Source organism: Jaculus jaculus, chromosome 9 (assembly GCF_020740685.1).
Source record: "Jaculus jaculus isolate mJacJac1 chromosome 9, mJacJac1.mat.Y.cur, whole genome shotgun sequence".
Taxonomy (NCBI): Eukaryota; Metazoa; Chordata; class Mammalia; order Rodentia; family Dipodidae; genus Jaculus; species Jaculus jaculus.
Genome location: NC_059110.1, coordinates 95,723,746 through 95,750,535, shown reverse-complemented (window position 1 = coordinate 95,750,535; position 26,790 = coordinate 95,723,746). Strand labels below are relative to the sequence as shown.

Genomic DNA, 26,790 nt, shown 5'->3' with positions numbered 1-26,790 from the left:
CTTCTTCTTCTTCTTCTCTCTCTCTCTCTCTCTCTCTCTCTCTCTAATAAATAAAAGTAAATTTTTAAAACAAAAACAATAGCCGGGCATGGTGGTGAACGTCTTTAATCCCAGCATTTGGGAGGCAGAGGTAGGAGGATCACCGTAAATTCTAGGCCACCCTGAGATTACATAGTGAATTCTAGGTCAGCCTGGGCTAGAGTGAGACCCTGCCTCAAAAAATAAAAAATGGGGCCGGAGAGATGGTTTAACAGTTAAGCGTTTGCCTGTGAAGCCTAAGGACCCCGGTTCGAGGCTCGATTCTCCAGGACCCACGTTAGCCAGATGCACAAGGGGGCACATGCGTCTGGAGTTCATCTGCAGTGGCTGGAAGCCCTGCCGTGCCCATTCTCTCTCTACCTATCTATCTATCTATCTATCTATCTATCTATCTATCTATCTGCCTCTTTCTCTGTCACTCTCAAATAAATAATAAATAAAAATGAACAAAAAGTTAAAAAATAAAAATTAAAAATAAAGAGAGAGAGACTCCATCTAATGGAAATAAGCAGATGAGCAATAGAGAGGTGACAACTGTGGGTAAGGTGATGGTCCAATGGCCCCCTACCAACCTTCTCCCACAGCAGCCTTCTGCAGGCCATCTCCACTGAGGAAAGGGAATCACAACATATGTTCACTACCCAGAACCTCCACTCTTTCAACCCCTTTGCTGATGCAGGTAAGAGTGATGACTTACTTCCTGTTGGCACTGAGGATTCTATCTATATATGAATTCAACAGAGAAAAATGGCTCAGGGGCTAAAGGCACTACCTTGGCAAAGCCTGCCAGTGCATGTTTGAGTCCCCAGAACCCATGTATAGCCAGACTCATAAAGTGACACATGTCTGTAGTTCACTTGCAGTAACAAGAGGCCCTCTCTCGTTTTGTTGGTGATTACCATAAAAAGAAACTAGTGAGGGCTGGAGAGATGGCTTAGCGATTAAGTGCTTGCCTGCGAAGCCTAAGGACCCCGATTCAGGCTCAATTCTCCAGGACCCATGTTAGCCAGATGCACAAGAGGGCACACGCGTCTGGAGTTTGTTTGCAGTGGCTGGAGGCCCTGGCGCGTCCATTCTCTCTCTCTCTGCCCCTTTGTATCTCTGTCACTCTCAAATAAATAAATTAATAAAATGAAAAAAAAAAGCTTAAAAAAAAAGAAACCAGTGAGGGCTGGAGAGATGACTTAGTGGTTAAGCACTTGCCTATGAAGCCTAAGGACCCCAGTTCAAGGCTTGATTTCCCAGGACCCATGTTAGCCAGATGCACAAGGGGGCACACGCATCTGGAGTTCTTTTGCAGTGGCTGGAAGCCCTGGTGCGCCCATTCTCTCTCTCTCTCTCTCTGCTTCCTTCTCTCTGTCTGTCACTCTCAAATAAATAAAAATAAACAAACAAAAATAAATAAAAAAAGAAACTAGTGAGCTTGGGAGATGGCTCAGCTGTTAAAGGTGTTTCCTTGCAATGTCTTCAGCCCAAATTTGATTCTCTAGATGCACAAAGTGGCATGCATCTGGAGTTGATTCATGTGCAGTAGCAGGAGGCCCTAAAGACCCTATTCTCTTTTTCTCTCTCACTCTTCTTGTTCTTCTCTCTCACTCTCTCAAATAAAGAAATAAAAATGATTATTTAAAAAAAAAAAGAAAAGAAAACAGGTGGCCAGGCATGACGGTGCATGCCTTTAATCCTAGCACTTGGGAGGCAGAGGTAGGAGGCTCACCATAAGTTCAAGGCCACCCTGGGACTACATAGTGAATTTCAGGTCTGCCTGGGCTAGAGTGAGACCCTACCTAAAAAATAAATAAAAAGAAAGAAAGAAAGAAAGAAAGAAGGAAGGAAGGAAGGAAGGAAGGAAGGAAGGAAGGAAGGAAGGAAGGAGAAATTAGTGGGGCTGGAGAGATGACTCAGTGGTTAAGACACTTGCCTGCAAAGCCCAATGACCTGGATTCAATTCCCCAGTACCCATGTAAAGCCAGATGAACAAAGTGGCATATGCATCTAGAGTTTGTTTGCAGCAGCTAGAGGCCCATGTGTACCATTTCTCTCTCTCTTTCTCTATCATCCTCTGCTCACAAATAAATAAATAAATACATTTTTTATGAGAAAGAAAAGAAGCCAGGCATGGTGGCACATGCCTTTAATCACAGCACTTGGGAGGCAGAGGTAGGAGGATTGCCATGAGTTCAAGGCCACCCTATATAACACGGTAAATTCCAGGTCAGCCTGGGCTAGAGTGAGACCCTACCTCGAAAAACCAAAAAATAAAATAAAAGAAAGAAAAGAAACGAGTGAAGGCATGTAAGAGGAAATTTGTTTTCAATGGTACTATAACTAAGCATTCAGAATATGGAGAAGTAATTCAGTTCCAGAGTGACCAGAACAAGGACATACATATGCCAGCTCCTAATAGAGACTGGGCTGGCTAAAGACAATCATCTGAAAGTTCGTGGACTTTAAGTACTTGTGGCTCTCTGAAGCATAAATGAGGGTTTCCTTGCAATAAGTAGAATTTCACTTGTGTACCTTGCCACATAAATCTAACAACTTTCAGGCTGGAGAGATGGCTTAGTGGTTAAAGTGCTTGCCTGCAAAGACTAATGACCTGGGTTCAATTCCCCAGTACCCATGTAAAACCAGATGCACATGGTGGCACATGTGTATGGAGTTTGTTTGCAGTGGCTAGAGGTTCTGATGTGCCCATTTTCTCTTTTTCTCTCTCATAAATAAATAATAGGACTGGAGAGATGGCTTAGCGGTTAAGGTGTTTGCCTACAAAGCCAAAAGATCCCAGTTCAATTCTCCAAGACCCATGTAAGCCAGATACACAAGGGGGCACATGTACCTAGAGTTCATTTGCAGTGGTCATTCTCACCCCCCCCCCCGCCTCTTTCTTTCTCTCAAATAAATAAATATTTTTTTTAAAAAAATAAACAAGACTTTCTGAATACAACCCCAATTGCTCAGGCAATAAAACCACAGATTAATCACTGGGACCTCATGAAATTACAAAGATTTTTCACTGCAAAGGACACAGTGAAAAAAGCAAAGAGGCAACCTACAGAATGGGAAAAAATCTTCACCAGCTATATATCTGATAGAGAATTAAGATCTAGGATATAGAAAGAACTCAAAAAGTTAAATAATGAGGAATCAAACAAGCCAATCAAAAAATGGGCTATACCCCGTCGCCGTCTCACCCGCCGCGGCGTCGGGTGGCCGGGCGTCGCGGGGCGCGGGCGGGCAACCCGCGGGGCTGTGGGCACGCCGCGGCGACTCGGCGGACTCCGGCGTCATGCCAGCCCGTCGTCCGGGGACCGGCGCGGTGACTGTTCGGGGCGCTCAGGAACGTCGGCCCGGAGGTCGCTTCGGCGGAGAGCGGCGCGGGCCTGGCACCGGAACCAACAAAACTACCCATAAATAATTTTAAAGTTGGGATGAAGATTGAAGCTGTTGACCAAAAAAATCCTGGAATGATATACCTGCTACAATTGGAGCTGTTAGAAAAGATCAGGTTCATATTATCTTGGATGGCTGGAATAGAGCATTTAATTATTGGTGTAGGTATGAGTCACAAGATATTTTCCAAGTTGGATGGTGTTTCCTGACAGGAGATGTTTTTCACCCACCAGGGAATATTGATTCTAGTGCAAAGAATATGAGAAAAACAGAGTCTTCCACTTGCAAGATGAAGCCTTCACAGGAAATTCCACCGTCAATGAAGCATTCACAGAAAATGATGGTGGTACTACCTATACTGCAGGCCAAGAAATTAGGGCATTCTAAATCAACTGGAGCTGCATCAGACCCGAAGAGAGATAGTTCTCTTAAAAATATCACACCAAAGAAAGGAGTAACAAAGCCAAGAAAAGTTACTTATAACTATTTGTAATTTACAAAAATTGGTCATTTATATTATAGGTCTGGAGTACCTTAATATTTTCAGCATGCATTTAAAGAAGGTACAAAGCTGTGCTGAAGTTTTTAGCAATGTACTGAGTAAACATAAGACCTCATATGGCTATTGAGAAATTAATATTTCTCTTTTCAGTAAATTTAAAGATGCTTTAAATTTAATGTTCTACTTAGGAAATACTGATTGAGTATATTTGTGGTCATAAAGTTAATTTAAAACTCAGTATCATTTTGAAAACCAATCTGAGCTATAGAAATTATATCTCCACAATATGGTGTGATTTGATTCAGGTGTCCCCCATAAACTTAGGTGTTCTGAATACTAGGTTCCCAGCTGATAGAGATTTGGGGATTAATGCCACCTGGAGGCACGGTATTGTTGGGGATGGGCTTATGGGTATTATAGCTAGTGCCCCCCTTACCAGAGTTTGGCACAACCCCTATTGCTATTGTCTGCCTTATGTTGGCCAAGGGGGTGATGTCCACCCTCTGCTCATGCCATCACTTTCCCCTGTCATGGTGGATCTTCCCTTCAAGCCTATAAGCCAAAATAAACCTTCCCCCCAAAAGCTGCTCTTGGTCAGGTGATTTCTGTCAGCAATGTGAACCTGACTGCAACACTAAAGTGGTACCAAGGAGTGGGGTTGCTGTTAGACACCTTACTGTGTGGCTTTGGCCTTTTGGAGCTGATTTTCAAGACGAGTGTGGAAGGATTTGAAACCTTGGCCTAAGAGATGCCTTGCAGTGCTATAAGTGCAGTTTGATGGACTGTTTTTTAGACATAGTTGAAAGATCTGAATGTAGTAAGAACTATGGACTGTGAGGTTTGGCTTATGAGGGTGAGAAAGAGCTTTGCCTGGACTGAGCTACAAGCAGTTTGTGTGAAAGGCTTATTGTTATGCCCATGTCCTGAGAACTTGTGAAATCTTTGGGCTGAGGTTTCTGTCTGTTCAGCTGCAATTATTTGAGCAATTACAACCTTTGAGATTGGCCAGCTGACCTGCACTGGGGCAAAAGGAAGAATGAAGACTCTTTTGAAAGGGCCTGAGTGCTCAAGGAGTGTCCTGTTCTTCAAAGTCTGCTATTTACCCCCCTTGATTAACAAATTGGCACTCTACCTGGTATTGTGGAGTATAAGAAATGCAGGAAAGAGAGGGTCATTAAATATGCAACACAGACTTGTGTTTTAGAGACAGCCATGGTCAATGTGTAGCAGGTTTGCAGGATGCCTGCATGGAAACCCAGTGGAACCATGAGCATGAACCGTGGGTTGCAGTGGAGACCCAATGCAGATGCCAGGACCAGGAGATGGCTGCCAAGGATAGCTGCCAGCCCCAGATTGAAGCTTTCCAGAATTGTGAGTAGCCTTGTTGGAGGCATGGAATTGGAACTCCAGAGACTTATTGCTGGTTAGAATGATCAGACATGGGGCTACAGAGTATGTTTGCCTTGTTTAAATCCTGTATTGGTTGAATATTTCTTTGCTATGCCCAGTGTTATCTTTTGCAATATGAACGTTTATTCTGTGTAATTATGAGTTTGGGGGGATTTTTTTTGTATTATGGCTCAATTAAAAGGTCTTGGATCATGGGGATGTTTGAACATCATTAAGGATTGATAAAAAATATGGGGGCTTTTTAAAAATTGTAATGAATGTATTGCTTTTTACATCATGGATGGTTATCAGTTTATGGGGGACAGCGGCGGAATGTGGTGGTTTGTTTCAGCTGTCCCCCATAAACTTAGGTGTTTGGAATGTCAGGTTCCCAGCTGATGGAACTTTGGGAATTAATGCCTCCTGGAGGCAGTATATTGTTGGGGGCAGTCTTATGGTTATTATAGCCAGTGTCCCCTTGCCAGTGTTTGGCATACTCCCTTGTTGCTATTATCCACCTTATGTTTGCCAGGGGTTGATGCTCATCCTCTGCTAATGCCATCCTTTTCCCCTGTCATGATGGCACTTCGCCTTTCTCCTATAAGCCAAAATAAACTTTTTTCTCAAAAGCTAAAAAAAAAAAAAAGGGCTATAGAGCTAAATAGAGCATTCTCAAAGGAAGAAATACGAATGGCATATAACCATCTAAAAAGATGTTCTACGTCACTAGTTATCAGGGAAATGCAGATTAAAACTACATTGAGATTCCATCTCACTCTTGTCAGATTGGCAACCATCATAAAAACAAACAATCATAAATGCTGGCGGGGATGTGGAAAAAGAGGAACCCTTCTACACTGCTGGTGGGAATGCAATCTGGTCCAGCCATTGTGGAAATCATTGTGGAGGTCCCTAAAACAGCTAAAGATTGATCTTCCACATGACCCAGCTATAGCACTCCTAAACATATATCCAAAGGACTCATCACATTTCCTTAGAAATATGTGCTCAACCATGTTTATTGCTGCTCAATTTTTAATAGCTGGGAAATGCAACCAGCCTAAATGTCCCTCAACTGATGAGTGGATAATGAAGATGTGGCTCATTTATACAATGGAGTTCTACTCAGCGGTAAAGAAAAATGAAGTTATGAAATTTGCAGAAAAATGGATGGATTTGGAAAGGATTATACTAAGTGAGGTAACCCAGGCCCAGAAAGGCAAGCGCCACATGTTCTCCCTCATATGTGGATCCTAGCTACAGATGTTTGGGCTTCTGTGTGAGAAGGAAAATACTTAGTAGCAGAGGCCAGTAAGTTAAAAAGGAGATATAAAGGGAAGATAAAGGAAGGGAGGAGGGTACTTAGTAGGTTGGTATTTGTGGTGGTTTGATTCAGGTGTCTCCCATAAACTTAGATGTTCTGAATGCTAGGTTCCCAGCTGATGGAGATTTGGGAATTAATGCCTCCTGGAGGGAGTGTATTGTTGGGGGCGGGCTTATGGGCTTTATAGCCAGTTTCCCCATGCCAGTGTTTGGCACACCCTCCTGTTGCTGTGGTCCACCTTATATTGGCCAGAGGGTGATATCCACCCTCTGCTCATGCCACCGTTTTCCCCTGCCATCGTGGAGTTTCCCCTCGAGCCTGTAAGCCAAAATAAATCTTTTTCCCAGAAGCTGCTCTTGGTTGGGTGATTTCTAATAGCAATGCGAACCGGACTGCAACAGTATTGTATATATGTAAGTACAATGATTGAGATGGGGAGGTAATATGGTGAAGAATGGAATTTCAAAGGGGAAAGTGCGGGGGGGCGGGGGGTAGGTATTACCATGGGATATTTTTTATAATTATGGAAAATGCTAATAAAAATTGTGAAAATAAAAAAATAAAAATAAAAAATAAAGTAAAAAGTAATGGGGAAAAAATAAACAAATAAGTAAATAAAAGTAAAATTAAAACAAATACAAAAAACACCACCAGAGCTGGGCATGATGGCTCACGCCTATAATCCCAAACAGGGAGATGGATCAGCATGAATTCAAAGCCTACAGAGTTAGTTCCAGGTCAGCCCAGGCTAAAGTGAGACCCTGACATGCCCATTCTCTCTCAAGTAAATAAATAAAATATTAAAATTACATCACTGGTATCATAAATTATAACCCATAAAACAAATCTTCATTTTATACAAAGTGGTCCCAACAAGTTATTTGAAAGAAGACACAAGAGTCCAAAATTCTAATAAAATCAATTTATAGACATAACACAGACTTCATCATGCTGAGCAACAGCTCTAAGAAGGAAAACAAAGTATCCCTCTTGGGAGAAAATGCTACTCATGGAATGGGACTGAATATCTGCAAGTCACATGTCTCATAGACCCAGAGAAAAACTATGAATGAACTGGGAGAAGATTTAAAAAAAAAAAATTTTTAAGAGGGCCTGCCAGGGCTGAGAGAGATGGTTTAGCAGTTAAGGCACCTGCTGCAGTGGCTCACACCTGAAATAACACTCTGAAAGGCCCACACAGGAGGACAATGAATTCAAAGTCGGCTTAGGACACACAATAAGACAGACCCTATCTAATAAAGAAAGAGAAGAGGGAGGGAGGATAGAGAAAAAGAAGAGGAACAGTTCAATAACTGAGCCAAAAGTCTGCACAGGCATTTATCTAAAGAAGACACAGTAGTACCCCTTAGTGCCAAACCATGTAATTCAATACCCTTTCCACCCTAAGAACTGATCACACTCTGTCATACTATTTTATAATGTGAGGTGTTATAGCAAAAGTAGTACACATTTTTGGTTTTGTCTTTTTGTTTGTTTGTTTGTTTTTTGAGGTAGGGTCTCATCTGGTCCAGGCTGACCTAGAATCCACTATGTAGTCTCAGGGTGGCCTCAAACTCATGGTGATTCTCCTACCTCTGGCTCCTGAGTACTGGGATTAAAGGTGTGCGCCACCATGCCGGGTTTAATACTCATTTTTGCTCATGCAGAATTTCACAGGGAAAAGTTTCATTCCTAGGAATCTCAGCCTTTTTTTTCTTCCCCCTTTTCTTGTCAAGATCTTCCACTTAAAGGCAGTCAACTGGCTTCCTGTTTGAACTGCCAGCATCTGTACTTGTACAGGCTGAGGCCATTCTTAAGTAACACATGGGTTACTTGAATGCAAGCACTGCTACACTGCAACAGATAATCTGCTATCCCAGAAGGCTCATGTGGTTAATAGGCTGACAGTATATGCAGCGTGGCTATGCTGGACAAAGGGATGACTCACATCCCGGGCATGACTGGGCAGGCTGGGGCAGGATGGCACAAGCTTTCATCAGGCTACTCAACAGAGTACACAACTTAAAATGTGTAAAGTGTTTATTTCTGTAATTTTCCTCTCAATATTTTTGAACCATAGCTGACCGAGGGTAATTAAGCCTTAGAAAGTCAAGCCCTGAAGGAGGGGTGACTACTGCATACACAGATGGGAAAAAAAAAAATAATGGAATCACTATTCATTAGGAAAACATAAATCAAAATAACAACCCATATTCATTAAGATGGCTATTAATCCAAATAAGTATTTAAAAGGATGTGGAGGGGCTGGGGATATGGCTCAGTGGCAAAGTCTGTACCTTACTTGCTCAAGGCCCTGGGGTCAACCTCCAGCACCAAGAAAAAAATGTGAACATCTGGAACTGGAGAGATGGCTTAGAGATTAAGGTGCTTGCCTATGAAGCCTAAGGACCCCTCTTCAACTCCACAGATTCCACGTAAGCCAGACAAACAAGGTGGAACATGCATCTGGAGTTTGATTGCAGTGGCTGGAGGCCCTGGCATGTCAATTCTCACAGCAACGTTTTTCAAAAGAAACAAAAACACAAAAGTATCAGTGTTCATTCACAAACACTAACAAAAACTGTACTCAGACCTGATGGCACATACCTATAATTGCAGCTACTCAGGAGGCTGAGACAGAAAGATTCCCTGTTTAAGGCCAGCCTCAGCTACAAAGTGAGAAACTGTCTCAAAATACAGTGAGTTCAAAGTCAGCCTGAGCTACAAAGTGAGACCCTGTCTCAAAATAAAAAGAAAAAAAAGAGTCTATATATATATGGTGGCTGGAGTGATGGTTCAGCAGCAAGGCGATTGCCAGAATCCAGATGCACAGAGTAGTGCATGCATGTGGAGTCTGTTCACAGTAACTAGAGGCCCTAGCAAGCCCATTCTCTTTTTCTCTGTCTCTCATCTCTCTCTCTCTCTCCCTCCCTCCCTCCCTCCCTCCCTCCCTCCCTCCCTCCCTCCCTCCCTCCCTCCTCTCTCTCTCTCTCTCTCTCTCTCTCTCCTTGCAAATAAATTAAAAATATTTAGGGCTGGAGGGATGGCTTAGCAGTTAAGGCATCTACCTGCTCAGCCAAAGGACCCAGGTTCGAGTCTCTAGGACCCATGTTAGCCAGATGCATAAGGGGACACACACGTCTGGAGTTTGTCTGCAGTGGCTGGAGGCTCTGGCACACCCATTCTCTCTATCTCCCTCTCCCTCTTTCTCTGTCAAATAAAAAATAAAAAGTAAAATATCTTTAAAAATTAAAAATATTTAAAACTTTGGGCTTAGAAAATGGCTTAGCATTTAATGCATTTGCCTGAGAAGCCTAAGGACCCTATTTCAATTCCCCAGGACCCATGTAAGCCAGATACACAATGGGGCACATGTGTCTGGAGTTCACTTGCAATAGCTAAAGGACTTGATGAACTCCATTCTCTCTTTCTCTCTATCTGCCTCTCCCTCTATCTCTCATTCTCTCTCACTTCAAATTAATAATTAAATATTTTAATACTTAAAAATTAAAAAAAAATTTTAAAAGGACAGAGTTGAGGTTGTAGCTCAGTGGTAGAGTGCTTACAGAGCATGCCTAAGGCCCTAAGTTCTATATAATTCCCAGTACTATAAAAATAAAAAAATTAGAGGGCGGGACAGATAGCTCAGTAGTTAAAAGTATTTGCTTATAAAGTCTGATGGCCTGCGTGTGATTCTCCAGAACGCACTTAAGCCAGATGTACAAAGTGGCACATGTATCTGGAGTTTGTTTACAGTAGCAAGAGACCCTTCCTGGCATGCCCATTTCCTCCCCCCCCCTTCTCTCCCTCTCTCCTTGCAGATAAATAATAAAGAAAAATAATTTTAAGTTATACTACTTCTATAATCCAGCTACTAGGAGTTCAAAGCAGAATTTATTGAGCCAAGGATAGCAGCCTGAGCAACATAGTTTGAAGAAAAATCCTGGGCTAGAGACATGTCTTACTTGTTAAGGCATTTACCTGCAAAACCCAACGACCTGGGTTTGATTCCCTAGTACCCATGTTAAGCCAGATGCACAAAGGTGCACATGCAGCTAGAGTTTGTATGCAGCAGTTAGAGAAGCTGGCATGCCCATTCTCTCTATGTCTCTATTTGCAAATAAATAAACTTAAAAAAAAATTCAGGAGTGGTGGCGCACACCTTTAATCCCAGCACTCAGGAGGCAGAGGTAGGAGGATTGCCGTGAGTTGGAGGCCACCCTGAGACTACATAGCGAATTCCAGGTCAGCCTGGACTAGAGTGAACTTCTATCTTGAAAAACAAAAAAATAAAAAGCAGAAAAAGAAAATGGTATACATCATCTACATCATACAATGAAATATTATTCACTTTAAAAAGAAAGAAGGGCTGGAGAGATGGCTTAGCAGTTAAGGCACTTGCCTGTAAAATCTAAGGATCCAGATTAAATTCCTCAGTACCCATATAAAGACAGATGCACAACATAGCACCAACGTCTGGAGTTCATTTTAGTGGCTGTAGTCCCTTGGCGGGCCCATTCTCTCTCTCAAAATAAGCAAGTAAAATTAAAAAAAGCCAGGTGTGGTGGTGCATGCCTTTAATCCCAGCACTTGGGAAGCAGAGGTAAGAAGATCCTGTGAGTTTGAGGCCAGCCTGAGAATACACAATGAATTCCAGATTGGTCTGGGCTACAGCAAGACATTACCTAGAAAAACCAAAAGCAAATAAATAGAAAGCAAATTTTGACATATGCAAAAAAAAAAATGAAAAAAAAATGAACTTGGAAGACATTATTTTTATGTGAAATAAGTGAATCATAAAAGTCAACTAAATAATTAATAACCAAAAAAGTGAAACAAGGCTGGAGAGATGGCTCAGAGGTTAAAGGCACTTCCTTATAAAGCCCGATGGCCCAGGTTCAATTACCCAGGACCCACAGAAAGCCAGATGCACAAAGTGGTGTATGTGTCTGGAGTTCTTTTGCAGTAACAGGTGGCCCTGGCACACCCATACTTTCTTGCTATAATTAATAAATAAATATTTTTAAATGCCGGGTGTGGTGATGCACATCTTTAACTCAGCACTCAGGAGGCAGAAGTAGGAGGATCACCATGAGTTTAAAGCCACCCTGAGACTATATAGTGAATTCCAGGTCAATCTTAGCTAGCGTGAGACCTTACTTTGAACCCCTCCCCCACAAAAAAAAAAGAAAGAAAAAGTAGCATAGTGGTGGCCAGAGGCGAGGAGGAGAGAAGGATATAGATTAAAGGTAGTGATGGTTGTACAACCTGGATTGTTTTTTTTTTTTTTTTGGGGGGGGGGTTCAAGGTAGGGTCTCACTCTAGCACAGGCTGACCTAGAACTCGCTCAGTATTCTTAGGCTGGCCTCAAATTCAGTGATCCTCCTATCTCTGCTTCCCAAGTACTGGGATTAAAGGCATGTGCAACCACACCCAGCTTGTGGTTTTGGTTTTGAGATGAGCTCAGGTTCATCTCTAGCTAAGGATCCTCCTACCTCAGCCTCCACACCAGCTAACGGTGAATTTATTTTCAAAACTTAAAACTTATTATAAATGAAAATGATATAGCTGAGAGGATTTTCTGTATAGAATCATGTCAACCCCAAACAAACATTTACTTCATATGTCCCAAATAAGTTAAAAGCATACCATTTAAATCTGCATTTTCAAATCTGACCCAGACTATTTTCTCCTTTTCTTCTGTTAGAGGTGTTCCACTGTAAGCCTGCATGGTAAACAGAAATGTTTGCATAAAAATACTGTATAGCTCTAATACTACTGATGTTCAAAACAAAGGGTGACTCCAACAGAGAGCCAGCTTACCCCTCTACAGCTTTGCCACTCTTACGTTTTTGTTTTTGTTTTTTTTGTAATTAGCATATTCTGTAAGATGTTTGTCTGGGAGTCACATCACTTTGGTCAAATCAGAGTTTTAACCTATGCAAGTATTTCAGATTCATCAAATACAGTTACCTTTGTGAAGCCTTAGTACCAAAGGCACATAACACCCTCAACCACCTCCATGCTGGTAAACAAATAAGGCTCAGGGAATGAGCAGAACTCCACTTTTACGTAGCTCCTGGTGCTGTGATCACACAATCGCACAGCACTGACACTTCTCAACAGTATCACTTTATTAGTCTCTTATCTGTCTTCTAGACTCTAACTGCCAGTTAATTCCTGCAAACTTGCAAGAGTCAGAAACATCAATATTCAAAAGGAAGCCGGGCATGGTGGTCATGCCTTTAATTCCAGCACCTGGGAGGCACAGGTAAGAGGATTGCCATGAGTTCAAGGCCACCCTGAGACTCCATAGTGAATTCCGGTCAGCCTGGGCTAGAGTGAAACCCTGCCTTGGAAATAAGAAAAGGATATATATATTTATTTTCAAAAGGAGTTGTCTCCACACATGAAACACATTTCACATTTTTAAAAAAGGGGTTTTTGGTGGTTTTGAGGCAGAGTCTCATTCTAGCCCAGGCTGACCTGGAATTTACTCTGTAGGCCAGGCTGGTACCAAATGGAATCCTACCTCAGTCTCCTAGTGCTGGGAAGGAGGGGGAGTGAAAAGGTAGGAGAAGATAAAAAGGAGGTATGGAGGGTGGGAGGGAAGGAGAAGAAAACTTGACTAAGGATGTGACTTAGTAACACTTACCCAGCCTGTGCAAAGCCTTCAGTTTAATGCCCAGGCCTACAAAGATTGTTATTTTAACTTGAAAAAATTGAGGGGTAAGGAGATGTCTCATTGCATTAAGCACTCGCCGCCAGAGCTAATGTACCCCAAGTTAAATCCCTAGATCCCAGGTAAAAAACCAGAATAAGTGGTGGGTTTTTATAATCCCAGCACACTGGTGCTGATGGCAAGATGAGAGGCAGGAGAATTTCCAGGAGGCTCGTGGCAAGCAGAGCAAAGATTAGCAGAAGGAGAATCCAGAGTGAGAAAGCCTACCTCAAATTAGGTGGAAAGGCAGAGGACTGAACTGAAAGCTGCACTCTGACCTCCACACACATACCATGGCATCTGTGTACCCACTCTGACACAAATATGCACACATACAAATAAATTAAAAAACTGAGAGCTGGAAAGATGGATCAGCCTTAAAGGCACTTGCTTGGAAAGCCTGACAGCCCACATTCAAATCCCCAGTACCTGCATAAAGCCAGGCGCACAAAGTGGCATATGCATCTGGAGTTCAACTGTAGCAACAGGAAGGCGTGGCACACACATTGCCATCCCCCATTCACTCTTCCCCTCCCTCCCTCTTCCCCCCTCCTCTCTCTGCTTACAAATAAAGATTGAGCTGGGCATGGTAGCATACATGAAGAAGGAATGCAAGTTCAAGATCAGTCTGAATAGACTTCTACATAGTAAGACCCTGTTTTGTTTTATTTTATTTTTTGTATTTTATTGATCATTCATCTGAGAGACAGAGAGGCTAGCAGAGGGAATAAGTGTGGGCATACCAGAACTTCTTGCCACTGCAAACTAACTCCAGATGCACAGATGAGTTCAAGGCCACCCTGAGACCACAATGTGAATTCCAGGTCCAACCAAGCTAGAGTGAGACCCTACCTCAAAAAACCAAAAAATAAAAATAAATGTATCTCAAAAAAAAAAAAAAAAAACTGGCTAGGGCAATAGCTCAGTGGATAAAAGCTCTCGATGTGCAAGCCTGAGTACCAGAGTTCAGATCTCCAAAACCCACAGACAGGATAGCATGCGTCTATCATCCCAGCACTCCTAAAACAAGATGGGAGGTGGAGACAGGAGAGCCCCAGAAGCTCACAGGACAGCCAGCCTGGCATACACAGCAGTGAAAAACAGAGTCCCTATCCCAAACCAGGTGGAAGGTGAGGACCAACATCTGAGTTTGTCCTCTGACTTTGCCATACCTCTCTCCCTCTCTCTTAAATAAGTATTAAAAAGGAAGAAGAAGAAGAAATGTGCCAGGAGTGGTAGCATATACACACTTTTTATCCCAATACTCAGGAGGCCAAGATAGGAGAACTGATATAAATTCAAGGCCAGCCTGGGACTATAGAGTGAGTTTTAGATCAGCCTGAGCTAGAGCAATATCCTACCTGGGGGAGTGGGGAGGTGGAGAAATAAGGCCAAAGTATGAAAATTTTAATCCCAGCACTTTGGAGGCAGAGATAGGCAGATCACTGTGAGTTCAAGGCCACCCTGAGACTATATAGTAAAGTCCAGGTTAGCCTGGGCTAGAGTGAGACCCTACCTCGAAAAACCAAACAAAAAAAGAAAGAAACAAACAAAAGAAAAGAAAAAAAAAAAAAGAATGGGTTGGAGAGATGGCTCAGCAGTTAAAGTGCTTGCCTGCAAAGCCTAATGATGCAGGTTAAATTACCAAGTACCTATATAAGCCAGATGCACAAGGTGGCACAAGCATCTGGAGTTCTTTTGCAGTGTCTAGAGACTCTGGGCATCTGTTCACTCTGTCAAATAAATAAAATTAAAAGAAAAAAACTTTTCATACTTTTGGCTAGCAGTGTAGCTAGGAGGTAGAGTACTTTAGCATTTGTGAGGCCCTGGGTCTGATCCCTACCATAGAACAAAACAAACCCTGAAATACTCATGTCAGGACTGGAGAGAGAGCCTAGCAGTTAAGGTGTGGTTAAGGCACTTGGCTGCAAAGGCTAATGACCAGAACTAGATTCCCCAGTACCCAGTACATAAAGCCAGATGCACAAAGTGGCCTATCCATCTGGAGTTCATTTGCAGCAGCTGGAGGCCCTGGCACTCCCATTCTCTCTATCTCTCTCTGCTTGCATATATATATATATATATATATATATATATATATATATATATATATATATATATATATATATATTTAAACCAAAACAAAAAACCACTCTGTATCATGACCTCAAGAAAAGCCTACAATATAATGTTGAAGTGTTTTCATAAGACTTAATCAAAATTTTACTGTAACTTGTCCTAAACTAAATCAAACTTGAAAGTTAATAAATTACCTGAAAAACTAAAATAGATTTCGTTAAGTGGATTCGCTTGTCAAAGGATACAGTGAAGGGTTCCTGTAGTCAACAATGCTATCAGTTCACACAACTAGCACTAACTCAGTGTGATAACTGCTGAAGCAGCTATCTGTTGCAGCACTTCTCTGTCTGTCTGTATGGGGATCTTCATTTATAGACCCAGAGGGTAAGTTCTAGGCTCTATGAATTTAACAAACAGAATTTTGAACAGAAAACAAAACAGAATTTGGAATATAACAGCAAAAACTACCATTCTCCTGTTTCTGACATTCGTACCAATATAGATTCTAGATTAAATGTGGACAAAAAGGTTAGATAGCAGTGGTCTTATGTCATCAAAACAGTAAAGAATGAGCTGGAAAAATGGCTTAGGGGTTAAGGAGGTGCATGCCTGGGAAGCCTAAGGACCTAGGGTCAATCCCCAGTACCCATGTAAGCCAGATACACAAGCTGGTATTTGCGTCTGGAGTTTGCAGTGGCTGGAGGCTCAGGCACTCCCTTTCTCTATCTCTCTTTCAGATAAATAAAATATCTGCCAAGCATGATAGTGCACACCTTTAATCCCAGCACTTAGGAGGCCTCTAGAAGTAAGAAGGTCACCTTGAATTCAAGGTTACCCTGAAACTACATAGTGAATTCCATGTCAGTCTAGGCTAGAATGATACCTTACCTTGAAAAACCAAAAAAATAAAAATAAAAAAAAAAAAAGCTAGGCATGGTGGTGCACGCCTTTAATCCCAGCACTCGGGAGGCAGAGGTAGGAGGATTGCCATGAGTTCAAGGCCACCCTGAGACTACATAATGAATTCCAGGTCATCCTGGGCCAGAGTGAGACCCTACCTTGAAAAAACAAAAAAGGGAGGGGGAGGGGCTGTAGAGATGTCTCAGTAATTAAAGTGCTGCCTGAAAAGCCTAATGGCCTGGGTTCAATTCCCCAGTACCCACATAAAGCTAGATGTACAAAGTGGCACATGCATCTGGAGTTCATATTCACTGGCAGGAGGCCATGGCCTGCCCCTACTCACTCATATTCTCTCCCCCCCCCCATCTCTCTCCTTACAAATAAGTAAATAAAAATATTTTTTTAAGTTAAGGGCTGGAGAAATTGCTTAGCAGTTAAGGCACTTGCCTACAAAGCCTAAGAACTCATGTTCAAATCTCCAGGTCCCACATAGCCAGACACCCAGTGATGCATATACGCAATGTCACACACACACACAGGAAAGGGCATATGCATTTGGAGTTCATTTGGAGAAAACTGAAGTTTCTGGCACACTGATTCTCTTCCTCTCTGCCTCTTTCTCACTCTCACTCTCAAAATTAAAAAAACAAACAAAAAAAGACATGATGGCACATGTCTTTAATCCTAGCATTCAGGAGGCAAAGGTAGGAGAATCTCTGTGAGTTTAAGGCCACCCTGAAGTCAGCCTGGGCTAGAGTGAGATCCTACCTGTAAAAAATATATATATATTTAATAGTAAAGAAAATGTTTTGTTTTGTTTTTTAATTTGGCCAGCTGGGCGTGGTGGCACACACCTTTAATCCCAGCAGTGGGAGGCAGAGGTATGAGGATCGCTGTGAGTTCGAGGCCATTCTGAGACTCTATAGTGAATTCCAGGTCAGCCTGAGCTACAGTGAGACCCTACCTCAAAAAAAAAAAAAAAAATACTCCTACTATGGCTTTCCTAAACAAAATATGGTCAGAAGCTCCTAAAATCACTAAATCACACCACTACAATGACAAATTGTCATGTTAGGGTCTGGCATGTTAGTACTTGCCTATAATCTGGCCTTTGTGAGGTTAAGATAAGATAGCTAAGGGCCAGAGAGATGGCTTAGCAGTTAATGTATTTGCCTGTGAAGCCTAAGGATCCAGGTTCAATTCCCTAGTACACACATAAAACAGATGCATTAGGCAACAAACACAAGCATCTAGAGTTAGTTTGCAGCAGCTGGAGGCCCTGGAACACCCATTCTCTCTCTCCCACAAATAAATAACATAAACATTATTTTAAAAGGCCAGGCATGGTGGCGCAAGCATTTAATCCCAGAAGCAAAGATCGGATGGCTGTGAGTTCAAGGCCACCCTGAGACTATATAGTAAATTCCAGGTTGGCCTGAGCTAGAGCAAGACCATACCTCAAAAAATAAATAAATAAATAAATAAAATTTAAAAAAAAAAGGCTTGGCGTAGTGGCACACACCTTTAATCCCAGCACTTGGGAGGCAAAGGTAGGAGGATTGCTGTGAGTTCGAGGCCACCTTGAGACTCCACAGTGAATTCCAGGTCAGCCTGGGCTAGAGAGAGACCCTAACTCAAAAAACCAAAAACAAGAAGAAAAAGAAAAGAAAGAAAAGATAGGACAGCTAGGAGCCTGAGCTATAGAGCAAGACCTTGTTTCAAAAGGGGGGGAAGGGAAAGGAGCTCAGTTAATTTCACAAGCATAAGAACCTGAGTTTAGTCCCTAGTACGCACAAAGAAACATAAGGACTGGTGTCACATGGCTGTAATCCCAGTACTGAGAAGACAGAGAGAAGTGAATCCCTGGATCTCACAATCTAGCCTAATTGGTGAGCTCTAAGCCAATGAGATCCTGTCTCAAATGAGATAGATAATAGGCTGGGGAGATGGCTCAATGGTTAAAGGCACTTGCTTGCAAAGCCTGATGGCCCAAGTTCAATTCCCTAGTACTCACATAAAGCCAGATACATAAACTGGCACAATCGTCTTGTGTTTGTTCACAGTGGCAAGAGGCCCTGGTGTTACCATATACACTCTTCCTCTATGTCTCTTTATCTCTCGTTCTTTCTCTTTCAAATAAATGAAGAAAAATATTTAGTATTTTATTTATTTATCTGAGAGAGATAGAGAGAGGCAGGCAGATAGAGAGAATGGGAATGTATGCCAGGGCCTCCAGCCACTGCATGCATCACTTTATGCAAATGGTTTACTTGGGTACTGGGGAATCAAACTTAGGTCCTTAGGCTTTGCAGGTAAGCACCTTAACTGATAAGCCATATCTCCAGCCCAAGAAAACTATTTTTTTTTTAATTTTTCAAGGTAGGGGCTTGCTCTAGCCCAGGATAACCTAGAATTCATTATGTGGTCTCAGGCTGGCCTTGAACTCATGGTGGTCCTCCTACCTTTGCCCCCAAGTAAGGGATTAAAGGTGCGTGTCCTTTTTAAAAATATTTTATTTTATTTATTAAATATTTTATTTATTTCAGAGAGAGACAGAAAGAGACAGATAGAAAGAGAATGGCATACCAGGACCTTCAGCCACTATAAACAAACTTAAACGTCAGATGCATGTGCCACCTTGTGCATTTGGCTTACGTGGCTACTGGGGAATTGAACCTGGGTCCTTTGGCTTTGTAGGCAAATTCCTTAACTGCTAAGCCAGCTCTACAGCCCTAAAAATTATTTTTTGTAAAAAAACGAAGTAGAGCTGGGCATGGTGGTACATGCCTTTAAAACCAGCATTCAGGAGGCCAATATAGGAGGATCGCCATGAGTTCAAGGCTACCCTGAGACTACATAGTGAATTCCAGGTCAGCCTGAGCTAGAGTGAAACCCTACCTCAAAAAAACAAAAAACAAAAAAAAAAAAACAAAAAAAAATAGGCTGGAGGAATGGCTTAGTAGTTAAGGTGCTTGCCTGCAAAGCCAAAGGACCCAGGTTAGATTCCCCAATACCTATGTAAGTCCAGATACACGAGGTGGCACATGCGTCTGGAGTTCATTTGCAATGACACACATACATACATACATACATACATACACACACACACACACACACACACACACACACACACAAACACACACATACATATACTTCTCTCATAAATAAATAAAACTTTTTAAAAGTGAATGTTGTTCCTGTGGAATCACACCCAATTTTGCCCTCTGACCTTCACATATACATACATACACATGCACGTGAACCTACAGACATACACACAGCGATAAATCTACACTTCTGGCCCAGGGTCTTTTCTCTGAGGCCCCTTCCATGAAAGATGACTTAACACTTGCTCCACTTGCTTTTATCCTCCACATATGAGCCACCCTTTTTTTTTTTTTTTTTTTAGCCAAAAATACTGTATTTTTAACCAGCAAAATCAATGGGGCATTATTATACAACATTAGGTGGTTTTTGCGAAACTACTTCCCATCCCTGAACAATAGACAGAACATGCATTTGAATGACAATTAAGAACAGTAAATATGATTCTTTTAAATACTGCAAGTTAAAAATGTTTTCTGACAAAACTTCCTACATACACAGATCCAGTTAGGGTTTCCAACATGATGGGTGCAGAGTCCAGCAAGTTGCATTTAGAGTCCTTAAGGAAAAGAAATCCACCAGAAATGTTTTTCAACCAAAGTAACCTAGACAATGTCACACAGTAATTTCCATCTTTCTTTCTTAAACCTAGAAATATCTTATTTTAGAATACCTTCCTCCCTGTTTTGTTTTCCCTATCTACTGAAAGCTTCTACAAAAGCCAAAATTTACCCAATGGCTAATCACTGGGTTCAAATCATATGGGGAGATGGCAGCTCCATAGTAGGTAAGGAAGGTATGGAGGAAATTAGTATCTGAGCACCCACTGTGTGCCAGGTGTGTACGCACACTCTTTCTGAACGTATGACTTGAGAGACAAGAATGAGATTGAAGGGCAGTGGTAGTTGGGAAGACAGCAAGAAATAGTGTTACTACGAAAAAACAAATGATGAGTTTAGATTCTTAGTAGTACTAAACAGCAGGCGTCTGTGAGCCACCTTTTAATCCATAGCACAAACCCACAACGAATTGAATGACTGGACTCATTTTATAAACAAGGACTCTATGTTTATAGAATGATTCAATAACTTTGTCCAGAGCTACTTAAGACACAGAGCTGAAATATAAAGTTGGATCTACCATCAGTGTCTCTTCTCTGAATCACCAGGTGACATGAAGCCCGATGCAACCCCACTGTCCCCATCACCCACTCCTGTGGTTCACTTGTGTTAGATTGCATTCTTTATGGTGCTTCAGTTGAAATGTCACCTGGTTCGTTAAACCTTCTGTTTGCCAGTGTGCCTGAGTGCTTGCTCACCTACTTGTTTCCTTGGTTTCTGAGGCAGGATCTCACTATACAACCCAGGCTGGCCTGGAGTTCTCAATCACCCTACCTCAGCTTCCCCAAGTACAAAGACTGGAGATAGGTGCTCCCACAGCCCGCTCCAAATTAGTTTGCTTTCTTTCCTCTATGTTACCATGGTACTTATATTTAGACATGGATTATAGCTGGATATTAATTATGCTGCAAGCCAGCCACAAATCACCAGATCTGGCCTACCACCTGTGCTCATGACTAGTTTTACTGGAACACAGTCATACCCATTCCTTTATATAACCAGTAGCTGGGAAAGAGCAAGCGTGAACAGCAAAACATAGGTTATCATTTACAGAAGTTTGCTAAGCACTCCATCAGACCATGAAGGCTTAGGACAGTCGGTGAGAATCCCCTCAGTGCAAGTAAATGTTTACTACCCAAGTTTTCTTTCTATAATGACAAGAATAATGGACTGCACAGAGGACAAACAACATACATTACTGAATGAATATTCTAATTATTAGATCAAAGCCTATAAATTCACTTCCACAGTACCTACTCTGTTCCAAGCTTTACAGTCAATTTCATAGATTAGTGGCCTGTTATCTCATTTATAAAGTATTATGTTCATTAAAAACTAAAGTGCCCAGTATTTTCCCCTATAATTTTAGCAGCCCCTATTTCTGTTTCACTGGAACCTCCTGTGCTATTCCCTCAAAGCTTCTGTTCACAGCCTCCCTCTCTTGGGCAACAAAAACTATTTGTTACATGGGGTTACTGGCTACACAAAAGATGCTTTTATAAGAAAGTGATAAGCAGGGTGTGGTGGCGCACACCTTTAATCCCAGCACTTGGGAGGCAGAGGTAGGAGAAACACCATGAGTTCGAGGCTACCCTGAGACTACATAGTGAATCCCAGGTCAGCCTTGGCTAGAGTGAGACCCTACCTCAAAAAATCAAAAATAAATAAATAAATAAATAAAATCTCAGGTTGTTTTCATTTGAGAGCATTTTATTTTTCCTTGCATGTATCATAGACCTTGGTTGTCTACTTTAATTAAAATTGTCTGAATTACAAAGACAGAACAAAAACAGAAAATTACAAACCAATCTCCCTCATGAACATAGATGCAAAAATTCTCAATAAAATATTGGCAAACAGGACTGGAGAGATGATTTAACAGTTAAGGCATTAGCCGGCAAAGCCAAAGGATCTTGGTTCGACTCTCCAGGACCCACATAAGCCAGATGCACAAAAGGTCACACGCATCTGGAGTTCATTTGCAGTGGCTAGAGGCTTTCTGAATATAACCCTAATTGCTCAGGAAATAAAACCACAGATCAACCACTGGAACCTCATAAAATTACAAAGCTTTTGTATGGCAAAGGATACTGTGAATAGAGCAAAGAGGCAACCTACAGAATGGGAGAAAATCTTTTGCCAGCTATACATCTGATAGAGGATTAATATCTAGGATGTATAAAGAACTCAAAAAATTAAACATTAAGAAATAAAACAACCCAATTAAAAAATGGGCAATGGCTGGGCGTGGTGGTGGCGCACGCCTTTAATCCCAGCACTCGGGAGGCAGAAGGAGGAGGATTGCTGTGAGTTCGAGGCCACCCTGAGACTCCATAGTGAATTCCAGGTCAGCCTTGGCTGGAGTAAGACCCTACCTCAACAAAAAAAAAAAAAAAAAAAAAAAAAATGGGCAATGTGTGGCATTATATTTGCAGAACACTCTGTGATTCTGTTGACAACTATGTTTTCAGAAGAAGGACATCTGTGCCTGGTTCTGGAATGCTGGAAACAGCGTGGTGTCAATTCTTGAGCTGTCAGGGAGGTCTAATATTTATCTATAGTCTCAAGTGAGCCAAGATGTCTCCTGCTTTTGAAGTAGAGAAGTTGCTCTCTATTTTGTTTCATATAAGCCATTATCTGCATAAACTCTGCATGAATCCTGTACACAGAGCTGTTCTAGTAAAAATTCTGCACTGGGTTCCAGTACAGAAAATCGCCTGGAAAAAAAAAATGGGCTATGGAACTAAATATAGAGTTCTCAAAAGAAGAAATACAAATGTTATACATCCCTAATCATCAAAGAAATGCAGATTAAAACTATGTTGAGATTCCACCTCACTCCTGTCAAGATTGGCTACCATCATGAAAACAAATGACCATAAATGCTGGCGAGGATGCGGAAAAAGAGGAACCCTTCTACACTGTTGGTGGGGATGCAATCTGGTACAGCCATTATGGAAATCAGTGTGGAGGTTCCTGAGACAGCTAAAAATAGATCTACCATATGACCTAGCTATACCACTCCAAGGCATATATCCTAAGGACTCGTCTCGCTACCTTACAGATACTTGCTCAACCATGTTTAATGGTGCTCTATTCATAATAACTAGGAAATGGAACCAGCCTAGATGCCCCTCAACTGATGAGTAGATAATGAAGATGTGGCACATTTACACAATGGAGTTCTCTTTAGCAGTAAAGAAAAATTGAAGTTACGAAGTTTGCAGGGAAATGGATGGATCTGCAAAGGATTATACTTAGTGAGGTAACCCAGGCCCCAAAAGCCAAACATCATATGTTCTCTCTCATATGTGGATCCTAGCTGCAAATGATTGGATTTCTGTGTGAGTAGGAAGAAAACTCAGTAGCAGAGGCCAGTAAGCTAGAAAGGAGATATAAAGGGAATAGAAAGGGAGGGAGACTTAATATATGTAAGGAGAACAGATTAATCACTTTTGGCTAGAGAAGCTTCTCTTTTCAGATGGTGGTAACCTTGGAATGACTCAGAAGGCACCATGGTGCTGAGAAGAAGTGGCAGAGGAGGGCTGGAGAGATGGCTTAGCAGTTAAGCACTTGCCTGTGAAGCCTAAGGACCCTGGTTCAAGGCTCAATTCCCCAGGACCCACATTAGCCAGATGCACAAGAGGGCCCATGCGTCTGGAGTTCGTTCGCAGTGGCTGGAGGCCCTGGCATGCCCATTCTCTCTCTCTCTCTATCTGCCTCTTTCTCTCTGTGTCAGTCGTTCTCAAATAAATAAAGGAACACAGCACTCGGGAGGCAGAGGTAGGAGGATCGCCGTGAGTTCGAGGCCACCCTGAGACTACATAGTGAATTCCAGGTCAGCCTGAGCCAGAGTGAGACCCTGCCTTGAAAAACCAAAAAAAATTAAAAAAAATAAATGAACAAAAAAAAATTAAAAAAAAAAAAAAAAGAAGTGACAGAGGAATGCTCAACACTGAAATATTTCTATCACACCTTCCAAGGCCCAGGGTCCATTACGGAAGAGGTGGTGGAAAGAATGTAAGAGCCAAAGGTAGAAAGAATGTAAGGAATGAAAGGAAGGGTTAGACTCCTTACAACATGCTCCTCCATACAACAAAATGGGCTGGATATCTATGACCTCACAGTACCTGACACTACCTACACAAGACCATCATCATAGGAGGAAAAGATAATGACATCAAAATAAAAGAAAGCCTGAATCAAAGGGGGAAGGCATATGATGGAGAGTGGAGTTTCAAAGGGGAAAGTGGGGGAGGGAGGGAATTACCATGAGATAATATCTACAATTATGGAAGTTGTCAAAAAATTGTTGGTAAGTATAAAAAAGAGTGTGAATAAATGATTTCAGCACCATTATGATTAAAAAAAAATTTGTCTGAATTGCCAGGCATGGTGGTGCATGCCTTTAATCCCAGAACTTGGGAGGCAGAGGTAGGAGGATCACCCTGAGTTCAAGGCCAGGCTGAGAGTACATAATAAATTCCAAGTCAGCCTGGGCTAGAATAAGACCCTACCTCGAAAACTCAAAAACAAAAATTGTCTGGATATATACTGTTAAATTAAACTGAAATCTAGACATTGGACTTTTCTAGGACAGTGTCAGAAAATTGGTGTACTGGATCTCTGACCTCTCAGGGACAGTGCAGCTGCAGACGCCATGGCAGCAAGTGACCAACATTTGCCACACAGAGCAAAGAAGAACCCTTTGCTTTTTTTTTTAATTATTACTTTTTAGGGTGTTGGATGGCTGAGGCAGAGTCTCACTGTAGCCCAAGCTGACCTGGAAGTCACTCTGTAGTCCAAAGCTGGCCTAAAATTCACAGTGGTTTTACCTCACCTTCCCAAGTTCTAGAATTAAGGACATGAGCCACCATGCCCAGGCTACTACTTTTTTTTGAGGGAGGGCCTCACTCTAGCCCAGGCTAACCTGGAACTCACTCTTGTAGCCCAGGCTGGCTTCAGCCTTTCAAATGTTAGGAAAGGCATGGACCACTAAAATTATTACTTTCTTTTCTGAAGCAAGCCCAACAGACTGGCTTTTTTTTTTTTTTTTCATTTTTTTCTTCTTTTGTTTTTGTTTTTCAAGGTAAGGTCTTGCTCTACCCCAGGCTGACCTGGAATTCACTATGTAGTCTCAGGGTGGCCTAGAATTCACAATGATCCTCCTGCCTCTGCTTCAGAGTGCTGTGATTAGAGGCATGTGCCACCATGCCCAGCCAGACTGGCCTTTTTTTATGAGAGAGAGAGAATGAATTGGCATGCCAGGACCTCCAGCCATTGTAATCAAATTCCAGGTGACACATGTGCCACCCTGTGCACATGTGCAATCTTGAACATGAGTCACATTACACGTCTGGCTTATGTGGGATCTGGGGAGTTGAACATGAGTCCTTAGGCTTCGCAGGCAAGTACCTTAACAGCTAAGCCATCTCTCCAGCCCCTAAAATTACTACTTCTAACATGATGTTAAGTGACACTGGAGTTAAATCTGAGCAGTAGTATACTAGATGACAACAGCTAAGCCATTCTCTGCATTATTCTCACATTTAAGAGAGCTTAAAGGCTTAGTGAGACATAACTAGTTGGCAAAAAAAAAAATTACTTCTCAACAGGAGAGTGGTGAGGATTGCGATCAGAGTTACTATCTAGTTAATTAAGTACACAGTATGTATTGCTATTCTCACTGCAGCCAAGAACCTCTTTGTGGGAGGGGCACACTTTTGTGGTGCTGAGGTCTAAGCCCAGGATCTCATGCATGCTTATAAAGTGGTCTACCACTCACCCATACTCCCAGCCACAGACTGTCACATATTCATTTGGACAATAAAGATATTTATGAAATAGAACCCAACTGGAAAGGGCTGGGGAGCGGGTGGCTTAGTAGTAGGACACTTAAATAACACTTTCACAGCCCTAGGTTTGACTCCCAGCACTGTAGAAACCCAACTAAAGAGTCCCAATTCTCAACTAACACCTTGTTTTGACTGTTCTTAGAGAAACAAGCCCACAGGGGTAGTATCTTAAGCCACTGTCATCACAAAACTGCAAACTATCTATACTGTAACATAATATAGTTCTCACAATTGCTAAAACATCACAAGAATTCCTCAAGTGACTCACTTTACAGTTGAGTCTAGGAAACAAAAGATTTCAAAGGGCTGGAGGGATGGCTTAAGAGTTAAGGCACTTGCTGGCAAAGCAAAAGAACCCAGGTTCAACTCCCCACTACCCATGTAAAACCAAAAACACAATGTGGCACATATGTGTAGAGTTCATTTGTAGTGGCTAGAGGCCCTACCATGACCCATCGCTTGCATCTCTACCTGCCTCTGTGTGCCTCACAAATAAAGAAAATATTAAAAGATTTCAGAACTTTTACCCCAAAAACTACAATTTCTGCAAACACACATGCACACACGCACACTTACCTGTGGCACAACATCCTGTAGAAAAGTCACAACACTTTCCATGTAGGACTGCTCTCTAGAAAAGGAAGACAAACAATATTTGTTATGACAATTCTTTAAAACAGACCACAGACAAGCTCTATTTAGAAGCTCTAAAAAATTCACTCATCATAGTAAAACAGAAAACAATAGGCCAACTCACATCACCTGATAATTATAACCCACATTCTGGTTTCATGAGTCTTTGCATTTGTTATTCAATGTAATCAAGTTTTTAACATTTTGTTTTGGTTTGGTTTTTATTTTGT

The 26,790-nt window shown here is 41.8% G+C and overlaps 1 protein-coding gene across 5 annotated transcripts in view; it reads right to left on the bottom strand.

Moving 5' to 3' along the window:
* Window positions 1-26,790, bottom strand: part of Bcas3 (BCAS3 microtubule associated cell migration factor) — a 664,126-nt gene that overhangs the window by 630,009 nt on the left and 7,327 nt on the right. For 4 of the 5 annotated variants that reach the window (XM_004664529.2, XM_004664531.2, XM_045159845.1 and 1 more), the window contains exons 3-4: window positions 26,504-26,558; window positions 12,297-12,372 (exon numbers count right to left, since the gene is read on the bottom strand). In XM_004664529.2, coding sequence (XP_004664586.1) covers window positions 12,297-12,372; window positions 26,504-26,558 — 131 coding nt within the window. The remainder of the gene's footprint in view (window positions 1-12,296; window positions 12,373-26,503; window positions 26,559-26,790) is intronic. The other variant, XM_045159846.1, reaches the window with a different exon arrangement.